Source organism: Lutjanus erythropterus, chromosome 18 (assembly GCF_056507025.1).
Source record: "Lutjanus erythropterus isolate fLutEry1 chromosome 18, fLutEry1.hap2, whole genome shotgun sequence".
Lineage (NCBI taxonomy): Eukaryota > Metazoa > Chordata > Actinopteri > Lutjaniformes > Lutjanidae > Lutjanus > Lutjanus erythropterus.
The window spans coordinates 8,659,364-8,671,858 of record NC_139334.1 but is presented as its reverse complement, the minus strand read 5'-3'; the positions used below and the strand labels follow the sequence as shown (position 1 = coordinate 8,671,858).

Below are 12,495 nucleotides of genomic sequence, written 5' to 3'. Positions count from 1 at the left end.
TTTGAGTTGATATTTTTATTTAGTATACACATCAAACAGCCAATGTTACATCAGTTCATATTTACAAAGCTTTAAATGTTGAATATTCAACAACACAGCTGCTTTATAATGTATCAACAAGCATCATTTAATCTACGCATTACGCTTGTTCTGAAAACACTTTGGAAAAATCAACAACAAAATAACCTTCGCATGTAAAATATTTAGCAAAATTCTAAAATTATGTACAACATATAGCATGTATCTGTAATCCAGTGTAACAATGATATATGAACAGCACAAAAATAAATCTGACAGAGTGAGGGAGAAGCTGGCGGCAGGAAGTTGAAGGGATCAGCATAAAACATTACTTATCCACGGAGATCAGTTTTAAGAAGACTTCAGGAAATCCAGGCTTTTACTTTGAAGTAACAGAATGACATTAAGAGTAGCTTCATTTGAAAAAGAGCAGTCCATTGAAAAATATCAGATCATTTAATGGAAGCAAGTATAATAAAGTGGAAAATATAAAATATTTATGAAGTTTAGCTAGTGTCATGGGATGGTAAACTAGTGGTAATCTAACTCCACACTCATCAAAGTCCGTCCCATTTAACCTGAGTACAAACTGATATCCAACAACTCATTTTAACAGGTCACTGCATTAAAAACAAGCTAAAAATCTAATTGTTAGACATCACATTTCATCACTGAAGACATTCTGCGTACATCACCCTTACAAAACGCATCCATATGTGGACAAACTAAAAACAGATCCCCTCAAGCATTCAAACTTTAGTCAACGGACATTGTTTCCTCTCTCATCAATCTGAGTTTGTTCAGAGGTACGACGCTGCTCCGACAACCAGCGTCATTCACCACCAGGACGGGGGTCAAAGGTGAGGACCGAGGGGTCAGATGGGTTTGGTGGTGGTGTTGTAGACCAGACGCTCCCTGTCCTCAAAGCTGACTGGGACGGTGTTAACGGGCACACGTTGGTGCTGCGAGGACTTCTTCCTTCCCTTCATGAGGCAGAACACCAGGACGCCCAGCAGGATGAGGATAGCTAGACCCAGGATGATAGCTGCCACCACGATACCTGTTAAAGTAATTAAAATACATTTTGCTCATTTACTTAAAGGTTGGACATTTAAAAACACCACATGAAAGGCTGCAAAGCTGAGAAAGCTGATCACAAATGCTGCTCTTAGTAACTCAATGAACTGGAAAAGTCTGCTGGAAGAGAATGAAGCTTCAAGAGCACTACTGAACAGCAAGGAACTAAAAGTCAAACCTAATTTGAGGTATAAAGTGTTTTAAAGGGGTCGTTTGGATTTTGTGAAGTAGTGCTGTATGAGGTTCTTATCAATTTTCAGTGTTTTAGCTACAGGTGGTGATGGTGATCGGCACGTCCCCAGTGTGGAGAAGCAGCAGGAGTACCAAACTGCTGTGGACAGGGTCAGCAGAAAAAAAATATTTTAGGCACCTAAAAACATTTAAATCATTTTAAGTGTACACTATATTTAGAATGTTTTCACCGCTTTACCTTGTCATCAGACAGCATTTACTGACAGGAAACTGCCATTATGTAAGTCCGATATCTCTCTCTCCAAACCAACCAAACTCAATAGGCGAAATCAGCCATTTTACATTGCAGAACACGAAAGTTGCTTGTCTACTGCTGCCTCAATTTTTTAGTTTGTTTGTGTGACTGTGCGACCTTGGTGAATCTGAACTTACCCTCTAAAATACCAAAGTCACAAAATAGCGCAAACAAACTAACCGATTTAGGCAGCAGTAGACCAGCAGCTCCTTTGTTCTGCAAGGTAAAATGACTGATTTCTCCTGTGGAGTTTGTTCGGTTTAGAGAGAGAAATATGTGGCTTATATAACAAAGGTTTCTTGTCAGAAACGGCTGTTTCTTTGTCAGGAAAGGCTGTCTGATGGCAAAGTAAAGTGGTGAAAATATTCTAAATGTAGTGCACACTCAAAATGATATTAATTTTTTTAGTTGACCCTTTTTAAGTGGCTAAAATTCTCTATTGTTGCTGAACCTGTCCACAGCAGTTCTTTGCTTAGCTTCAGTGATGATACTCTGCTTCTGACCCATTTTTCAGTCTAGACTGGAAAAGTGATGACAAACATACCCAAATGGTTGTCAGACACTATGGGTGCAGCATTGCCGTCTCTTGCAAATACGTCATTTTCTGAAACAAAGAAAAGCACATGATATAGTTGTTTTTAGGTGGTTCATGACATACACAAAACATGAAAGCCTGTGGGCAGCAGAAACTGTGTGCTGTGAACACAACACTGACATCGCTTTTTCAAAGAGTAATCCAACAATTTAACATAAAGTAATACTCCTGTCACACTGCTGGAATCACAATGGATGAAGTTTTATTCCTTATGAAAACCTGATGCATACATTACCCACAATGCAACGTATATGTGTATTTTAAGTGTACAAATAGTGTTAATTTACCAGGACACAGCTATCCTTAAAATGCCCTCTTAACATTAATAATAACCCACCTGTTACACCACGACAAACTCTTGTACAGGCCTCCTTAGTGTCAAATCTGTTATCATTTCCATGGCAACCACCATAGTTGAAGCGGAAACAATCCTGATGGTAGGGGTTGTAGTACCACTTGGTAAAACTGTCCCTGCAGCTTCCAGTGTCGGGAACCTCTGTGCAGCGCACTGTGAACGACAATAAAAGATCAGGTTGAGTGAGTTTTAACAGATGACATGTCATCATATAAGACAAAAGTCATCATGCCCAAAGTTTTAAAAAGCAGAAATCAACAACCAAATAAAGACAACTCACCTTTTTGTTCATTCACTGGAATCTGTAGCAGAATACGAAACTTGCTGTCCACTGATAGACACACAGAACAAAACTCAAGTTAGCACAGCTTTCAAGGAAGCATTTTATCGGTGTCATATCATGAGCCAGTATGAAAATGAAGCCTAGTTTGCACAGTTATTACTCACAGTCAGCGCATTTCTTCTCGTCTGAGCCGTCGCTACATTGTGGGGTTGAGTCACACTCCAGGCCTGGATCCAAACAGCAGCCGTTGTCACAGGTGAACTGCTCTGTGGTACACTTGTTACCACATTTCTCTCCTGTGTGCACAAACCCCGAAGAAATCGTCACTCACACTGCACTGGAACTGTTATTCAAATGCACAATATTTAAATTATGCCTCTAGAGGTCTCTATCACATTAAAATAATAACAAAAGACGTAGCATGATGACGTTGAGAAAGGGCATGGAATCATGGGAGTTGTAATATTCATTTTTAACAACCACCATGGCTGATGAAAATCTATCCAACTCAGCTCAGGCAGAAATCGTTTCATGGAGGAGCGATTATAAACGTTTTATTCACATGATGTTTAGTTACAAACACCAACTTCTTTCCACCTCTCTCTGATATAGCCTGTGTTTTCCAGCAAGTTATAGCAACTAGTGACTACCTACCGCCGCTACCTTGAATAAATTACAGATTATTCTGGGTTTGAACATTGCTTGAAATATTTGGGATAATGTAAGTACAAAACTCAATGAAATATATAAAATGTTTGGCATTTTTAGACATTATAATGCAGAAATGTTACATATCATAGCTTTAAATCGGCTATATTGGTATCTTAAGACAGTGTCTCAGCATTTAGCAGCTAAAGAGACAGATATGACCCTGAGGAGTCTGGTGGAGACCAGTTAATTAAGCCAGAGTGAATGTTGGACTTACACTAACCAGGTGAGCGGAAACACGACTTCAAATTAATGCCAATGATGCTCATTAACTGTTTGATGTGAATATAAGCAAGTGTTTGCTAGTTTGCTAACTCCATATCAACTTCTTACAGTTGCAGGTTTTAATAAGTACTGAGAGGTTTGGTTGAGAAGTGAAGGTTAGCAAGCTAGCGTGCTTTTCTTTACCTGATTATGTGTCTTGTTATTAAAACCTGGTCACTGAAATTATGTATTTCAAATAGGCTTTTTTTCTGTGAATTCTTGAGCATACTTTGAAAACATCTGGAACATCAAATAGTTTTGTAAATTATCTTTTTTTTTTAAATTTTAATCTATTTGGCACCAACACTGCTTCTGGGGTCCACTAGATGGCGCTCTGAGGCCAACCAGTGGGCCACGGCCCAGAGGTTGAGGCAACAAAAAGGATAGGAATGTTGATTTACCCCACATAAACCAGGTAATATATGTCATTTGCATGTGTACACTTTTATCATTTGCTTTTTGCTTGTTCAGAAAAGATATGAAACAAATTAATGTTAAATAGTTTAGAGCAAATTGTGTCTGAAGGTAAAATATAATAGAAGGATTCATCTACCTTGATCTGTGGGAAGTGGCAAACCTCTACCAGATTTTCCAGTTTTTTCTGAAGGAAAAATAACAGAATGAGATTCAAATTCAACCATTTATTTAAAAAACAAAACACACATTTACTAGGCAAACCTACTGGAGATTCCAACAAGTCAGTGGTGCAGCGAAGAAATAAGCCAAAACATGTCATTTTCACCCTTGAGGTTTTGTAGAAATAAAACAATATATCGTGTTCATTAGTGAGTTTTAGAAGTGCTGGTGAGGGCATTTAGCTACTTTCAGGCAAAGGTAGGCTAAGCTAATCTAAACTAACCATCTCCTAGCTGTAGCTCATGTACAGACATTAGAGTGATGGAGATCTGTTCATCTAACTCTCAGCAAGGAAGAAAAACTATTCCAAAATATCTAACTATTCCTTTAACTGAAACTTTTTATTGTTGACTTTTACTTTCAGAGCCAGTTGTTTATTATCAGGTTATTACTAAAACCATTAACAATCAAATGCAGAGGGTAATTATGTAATGTGATAACATACAAATACATTTTTACAGTCTTTAAAGTCTTTGAGGGCAACCATAATGCTGATGTGGCCCAGGGTGAAAGTGAGTTTGACACCCCTGTGAAAACTCATGTATAAAAGCACAAAGCACAGATACCTGAGCCAGAGCAGGCTTTGGTGCACTCATCCTTGGAGAGGTAGTTGTTGAGATTCTCCCTGCAGCCCCCAAACATGAACTCCTCGCACTTCTCCGAGGCAGCATTGTAATGCCAACGAGGAAAGGAGCCGCGACACGGCCCAACCTTCTTTGGAGCCATACAGTGGTCTGAAGGGACACAAAATAAAAGGATTAGGTTTGATTCACAAATGATAATAGTTGTTTTGCTTTTACTCCCTGAAAAATCTGTGCTTACTTCATGTTGTACCAGTATTATATAGTGTATATAGTATAGTATTATAGTAGTATAGTATATTATATTTGATATAGCCTATCAAATGTCACTAGTGATAATATCACGGTGGAAATAAGAGTTGAGTTTCACTGTAAAGAAGTCTGTGAGAGACAAAGATTTGAACAATTCCTGTCTGCAATTTGTTCCAACATCAGGTTGAAACAAATCACAACACTAAAAATCAAAATGTCTTTGTGACTTTATATGGGAAATTCACTGATTTATTCATAACCCTGTGAGAAGTCGAAGTTTGAGAGTTTATGATTTAATTTTTACCCCACACTGTGAGGTCATGCACAGGGTTTAGTGAGTGGTAGAGTGAAAAGTAGCACTAACACTCTCACCAGGCTTTCTAGTGGTAAAATCTAGCTATAATTGATCAAAGTTGTTTGGTCTGTAAAATATCAGAAAATGGTCAAAAATGTTAATCAGTCGTTATGTTGATCAACTTGAAAATATTCAGTTCACTGTCATAAAGGACTAAAGAAACCAGAAACTATTTAGGCTGTGTGCTGCAAACAAATAATGGGGCAAGTTGCACTTTTTGCTGCAACATCCATGTGCAAGTAATTAGGTGTACTGGTTATAACTTTGACTACTCCGGGATATAGGCACTGTTATAAAGTGCCACATAGAAGCTTTCATGAATGTGTGGATAAGTGGGTCAAATACAGGACTGTCATCCAGGAAACTGGTTTTTGAGTCCTGTGTGTGGCATTTTTTTTTTGTCTTTCAACTGAAAACTTTGGATGTACTTTCTTAGTAAAGGTCCAAGTGATGATAAACTATTATTTTCACATGGTAGAGGTTGAAAAATGTTATTTTGCAAAACTGAAAGTTCAATCAGTGTCTTCAAACGAACCCATTCTGAATGTCTTTTCACTGGCGACATTAACCGTTTTCTACACATCTGTTCAACGGAAAAATGCACACTGGGACTAATCTTCCACAGAACTGATCACTTTAAAGGCTGGAAAACGCTGATTTAATGTGTACCAGATGACCTCCTCAGACACAGACTCTGCACAATATAACACTTGTTTCAAATCTGTAATCCAGTCTGTCTAACCATTAAAAGTTTTGTCTCATATTTGAAACCTGATGCGGTGGGTTTTTCTTTTTCTGTTGGTCCTAACTTCCTAGTTTCAGTGTCTGTTTTGTGAGTAACAGACACTTAATTACACATGAGGTTATCCTGTTTAGAGAAATACAATGGAGAAAAAGATCTAGTGTGTTTCGATAAGACAGTGAGGTTAGAGACGGCGACTGTCTGCATGCGGTTGATGATACATATTCTAAAACAGTGCTTATGTACAGTACAGTTATTTCAAGACATTACAAGAAGTCCCCCAACCACAACATTTAAATTACACAACAAAGTGTAAGCTACACTTTCATTACCAAGTTCTCATGTTAGCATATCACAATGGCTTCAATCCATTCATTATTGTGGTGTAAATGTGGCAGCATTGACATGTAGAGTCACTGCCATGCCCATTCCACTGAGGCACATTCCTTCGTCGCACTATTCAGGAGACGAGCTGTTAATAAGTGACTGAGCTGCTGAATGGTTAAAAGTCTTTTTTTTTTTGTTCTTTAGTCTACAATCAGCCAACCAACAACCTGCAAACACAAGCAAGACACAAGCAAAAGAAAGCACTTTTGAAAACGATCAAAGCTAATCACTTCTAATCAAGAGGATCGCATACTCCTGTTGTTTGTGTTACACAAGCTGAAACCAGACTGACAGGTTTCGTTGAGTCGGGGGTGGAGGGAGTGGGATGGGAGCAGGGGAGCAGTAAAAACCACACCAGGCAGCTGCACTTCCGTTTTTCGAAAGAAGTCCCAAACATTACCGTGCAGCCAAGACAGGTTCACTGCAGACGCAGACACGTCATGTGACGCCAGGAATAACATTTGACAAAAGGCCGTTTCATGATAAAGATATGATCAGTTCCATATTTCAGAGCAGTTTCCCCTCCTTTACAAAAGCTGACTGCGGTTTAATTGTGTTACGATGTAAGCTTTTATCTTTATATCTTCATGCTGTTTCATCATACAGACAACGGGAATCAGGCGAGCGTGCCTCGACAGGTTCGGTTATCACTAACATGGAACAGCTTATGACAAACGACAAACAATGGGTCGAGTTCCTCAGAAAAAAAAACGTCAGAAAGACGGGGAAACTGTGTAATTCTTGTTGACAAAACACACCAGTCACAACCTGTTCAGGAATGGATATTTTGAACTTTAAAGCTAAAACAAGGTGTTTTTAAGTAGTTATGAAACAGTCTCAGTTTAATGCTGACACCTTTTATGACCTACATAAGCAAACAAGATCATCAACAAGAAGATTTCCACATAGTTATTCTTAAGGCGGTCTGCTGTGAACAACATGAAAGTTGCTTGTAGGAACTTTAAATGTACAAAAAATATATTAGAGCTTCAATGAATGATTTTCACTATCGATTGATTTGTCGATCACTTTCTCTATTAATTAATTAGTTGTTTGGTCCATAAAAATGGTTTTAATTGTTGGTCAGTGTTTCTAAAAGGGCAAGACGATGTCCCCAAATGTCTTGTTTTGTCCACACCCCAAAGATATTCAGTTTGCTGTTATAGAGAACTAAAGAAACCTGAAGATTTGAGAAGCTGACATCAGAGAATTTGGACAGTTTTTCTTAAAAAAAACAAAACAAAAAACAATATTTATAATATTTTTTTTATTATTATTAATTTATTTACACTTTCCTTGTACTTTATAGAATTATGCAAATTTTGGCACACATTTATTTGTTATTTTGTATTTATATTCTTGCTATCTTTTTTTTTTTTTTTTTTTACTTATTTCTTATATGTACATTTTTCTGTTTGTTACATTATGTAGCTGATTTTATGGCAGTGAAATGTATATATTTATACATACTTCTATTTCTTTATTAGAATTTCTCTATGCTTACATATTTTTATATTATATTATATTTATAGTCCAGATAAATGGACAGAAAGGTCTTCTGTTAGCCATGTCCCAACATCAAACACCAGGCGGGTGACTGAGTAAGCCAAATGAAATGTCAACAAATACAGTCGACACATGACTCATGTTTACCACTGAAACTCAACCATATCCTCTGTCGAATGTCCCCCTCAAGTCTCTGTTTGCAGAAAAACTGACAAAACTGCAGCAGACAATTCTGACAGTAGACCGAATTCACAAGCTCAGACTTGAAGCGTGATATTAATGTCATGCAAGTTTTGTCCAACAGGATGAAAATGATGAATATGTTTAGATCATGCTGAGGATTCCTCAGTCTCGATACTCACGCTCAGACTGCTCAGGAGTGAGGACCAGGACGGTGACCTTGGTGGAGTCTGACTGGCCGATGGTGTCTATGACGGTGAGCTGGAACTTGTAGACCCCAGACGTCAGATTGGACACGATGATCTGGTCATCATATTTGGTTTTCTTCAAGGCAAGAAAGGACAGAGTGTTTTCTTTTTATCCACAAATGAGAATTTCAATTAAGTGACAGGCACAAATAAATAACATAATATACATTCCATAAACATTACAGCGAGCATTTATGAGGAATATCAGACACCCAGACGCAGGATTAGCAATGAGTCCGGTTTGCATCACAGTCTCTTACTCACCTCAATGACAGCGTAAGGATACGGGGTGAGCATCTGCCACTGGAAGGACGTAATCCCTTTGTCATCTTTGCTCTGCATGCCATTCAGTGTCACAGTGTCCTGAGGCTGGACCACCCGGTCCTGTCCTCCGTTGGCCGTTGGTGGATGGTCGGATTCATCTGGACAGAGACGGGACGGTGGAATTAACATATCATATATAGACAAGCCCTACAGTAATTTATGCATAGGTGTAGGGCTGCGACTAACAATTATTTTCATTACTGATTAATCCGTCAATCATTTTCTCGATTAATTGATTAGTTGTTCGGTCCATTAAATGGTGAAAAATGTTGATCACTGTTTCCCAAAGACCAAGATAACGCCCTAAAATGCCTTGTCACAACCAAACGATAAAATTCAGTCTACTGTCATACAGAAGTAAAGAAACCAGAAAATATTTACATTTGAGAAGCTGATATCAGAAAATTTGGACATTTTATCAAAACGGTTGGCGATTAATGTAATAGTTGACAGCTAATCGGTTAACTGACCAATTGTTGCAGCTCCACATAGTTCAGCAAACGTTTCAGATCCAGCACGTTTGGGAAACTTGAGGAGTCTGAGGTTCAAACAGAAACCTGAACCAGGGGACATAATGACCTGACGTGTGTGAACATGCTGAACTGATGGTTTCATTTGTGGCTTCACATGTCCTGACTACAAGCTGTGTTTTTAACGCAAACTGCTGAAAGATTTTGAAATTAATTGTTAAATCACACAAAATCAGATTTTTCCTGAGTAAATGGGGGAAAGGGATGTATTAAACCAGTATGTCCACACAGAAGCTGGCAGGTGGGGCCCTGCAGAGGTTAACTTACACTTAACAATTTATAGAGTTGCAACTAATGATTATTTAAAAGTGATTAATCTGCCGGTTATTTTCATGATAAATAAATGGTTTAGTCTATAAAGTGACGTCCCAAACCCAAACACTCTTCACTTATTATCATAACTGACAACGAAAAGCAGTAAATTCTTACATTTAAGAAGCTGGAACCATCAAATGTTTGATATTTCTGCTTGAAAAATGGCTTTAATCATCAATCAATTACCAATATAGTTGGCAACTAATTTTCTTCCTTTCAACTAATGGACTAACTGTTGCAGCACTAGTTGTTTATCTCACTGGATGTCATCCCAAAGGAAGAATGTAGGTTATAGTGACTATTCACTATAACACATTTGGTGCAGCTCCACTAGAACCTGACTGATGTATTGGTTGATTGATAGATTGGTATCATATATATGTTGTCAAATATGGGCCTATATTAAAACTTTTTTAAGCAAAATATAATGCAGTTTGTTTTTAAAGGCAGGATTTTATGTAGATTCGATCCCTTCACTTAATTCATGTTTAATATATAGATATATTTTGCTCTTCTTGCTTACTTTTGTTTTGTTTTGTTTATGGTTATTTAGAATTGTCAAGAATGCCAGTGAAAGTTTAATATTTCAGAACCCTGTTATTAGTTTGGACAATAAATTTCATTGCTTAACTACCTCCATTACACATCTTTGCCACAAAAAAAAAAAAAAAAAAAAAAAAAAAAGTTCAGAAAATGTTATTTTCTGTATAAAGAAAATTGGCTGAAATATTTCGATATCGGACTCGTTTTACTCCTTAATGTTTGTTTTGGCATTGGTCCCAAACATTCAGTATCAGTCAGGCCCTAATTTCCACAATGTAAAATCTCCACCTGCAACACGTTATCGTTCAGTTCTACAGAAACACAACAAAAGAGTAACTAACGACGGTCATTCTTTACAGATAAAGAGTTTCTCAGGAAGATCTTATCAAACAAACCGTGAGCTCTTTAAGAGATTAAAAGAGAGTGAAATATCTCCAGGAATTTATTAGAAGAGTGATTGTTCTTACTTGGGGGGATGTTCACTGAGAGTGAACTCTCATAGACGGAGCCCAGGACGTAATTTATGTATCCTTTCTTCCTGACAAAGCGACACACGTATTTCTTCTTGTAGAGACAGTCAAACAGAAAGCAGGACTTCACCAAGCCCTCCTCGTCTCCTCTCTCCATGAAGGCCACATTGCACTTGGGCTCTTTGCAGCAGGCGCTCACACAGTCCCTGTATCGGTCCAGTTTGGGGGACGAAATGAACGTGGCTCCGTCTTTCACCGATTCGTCGGCGTCGAGAATAAAATCCTGATCATTTTTGAACTGGGCCAGGCACTCCTGTCCGACAGCCTGGCCATGAGTAAAGTCTAGTAGAAACACCAGGAGCAGCAGCAAACACGCTGCCAACTGTCCTTTAAGGAGGGAATTCATTTTTTTTTAAAAAAAAAGTCCTAGAAGTGTTTCCACAAAATATCACGTGTAACCACAGTAAAGTCAGAAAAGAAAAATAATAATAATTAAAACACTTATGTAAAAGTCTTCTTCCAGCAGTGTTTAGGCCGCGCAGAGGCAAAACAACACTGAGATCAACCTTCAGCTGAATGAGATGAAAGCAGCTCCTGACTTCCTCACAAATAGTCTAAATCCTCCAAATAAAGGCGCATCAGCCTGATCGCTCCGATCCTTCACAACTCCGAAACTTTCACAAGAGATTTGCCCGTCTGATGTCGACACGGGCCCGAGCAGTCGACGACACGAGCCAGGTGACTCACCTGAGAGAGAGATACAGGAAGTGAAATTCCACTCCTGAGATGCCACTCCCTGCTGCCTGCCTGTTATACGACTGAAGGCTGCAAACAAAACAAGGACGGAGCTCTGTGTGTGTAAGGGGGGTGTAAAGTCATTGTTAAAAAAGACATGGAACACGGTTGATATCCTACCTTTTATTTCTGGTTTTACTCTCCTCAAAACGTGTCCTCTCTCAGTAATTTATTAGGGGAGACCAGGGCAGTTCTAACAGTGGTTGGGGCAGTTGTGACAGAAAAGTAATTAACACACTGTATTTAAAATAAAAGCACACCTAAAAGTAATCACATTCTTCATATTCTTAGTTGTCAGACAACCCATGCATTGAAAGCAAAACTTAATTTCAAATTTTGCAGAAGACTGAGCAACTAATTTAAAATTTAAAATAATTTGACATTTGAAGGGACGGTTCGCCCCAAAATCAAAAATATATTTCTTTCCCCTGGCCTGTAGTACTATTTATCTATCTATATTTTTTTGGTGTGAGTTGGAGAGTTTGGGAGATATCGGCTGTAGAGATGTCTGCTTTCTCGCGATTATAATGGAATTAAATGCCACTCAGCTTGTAGCGCCTGAAGCACCAAAATAATACATTTCAATAATTCAAAACCATTGTCTCTTTCCAAAAGAGGGAAGAGACAGTGGTGGACAGAATGAAAACATAAAATGCCTCCATACTGCTTGTCTGGTGTAATCCAAGTCTCCTAAAGCCCCAACATGCCAATTTGACAAACGAAATGTTATTTACACCATGTTTTTAGCTTGAATCTTCACTGTAGATTCTTTAGCTTGGAGCCACATTCATATGCACATGCATACTATCTGAACTGGGTGTACGCAGCGTGACAGTGTGCAAAT

General features: G+C 38.3%; 1 protein-coding gene across 1 annotated transcript; it reads right to left on the bottom strand.

The window, feature by feature from the left end:
* spint1a (serine peptidase inhibitor, Kunitz type 1 a) lies at positions 1-11,298 on the bottom strand. Its single transcript, XM_084742650.1, has 10 exons — positions 10,854-11,298; positions 8,939-9,096; positions 8,609-8,750; positions 4,990-5,157; positions 4,341-4,388; positions 2,980-3,111; positions 2,813-2,863; positions 2,515-2,685; positions 2,127-2,186; positions 1-1,078 (listed from the first exon to the last, which is right to left on the bottom strand). Exons 1-10 carry the CDS (start codon positions 11,260-11,262, stop codon positions 894-896), a joined length of 1,524 nt encoding a protein of 507 aa, XP_084598776.1. The 5' UTR covers positions 11,263-11,298; the 3' UTR covers positions 1-893.
* Positions 11,299-12,495: the final 1,197 nt, after the last annotated feature.

Coding starts and splice junctions, on each gene's coding strand:
- spint1a (XM_084742650.1), bottom strand. CDS start 11,262: ATGAATTCCCTCCTTAAAGGACAGTTGGCAGCGTGTTTGCTGCTGCTC. Junction 9,097..10,853: donor CTCAGTGAACATCCCCCCAA/GTAAGAACAATC, acceptor GTCTCTGTCCAG/ATGAATCCGACCATCCACCA. Junction 2,864..2,979: donor CGAGAAGAAATGCGCTGACT/GTGAGTAATAAC, acceptor TGTGTCTATCAG/TGGACAGCAAGTTTCGTATT.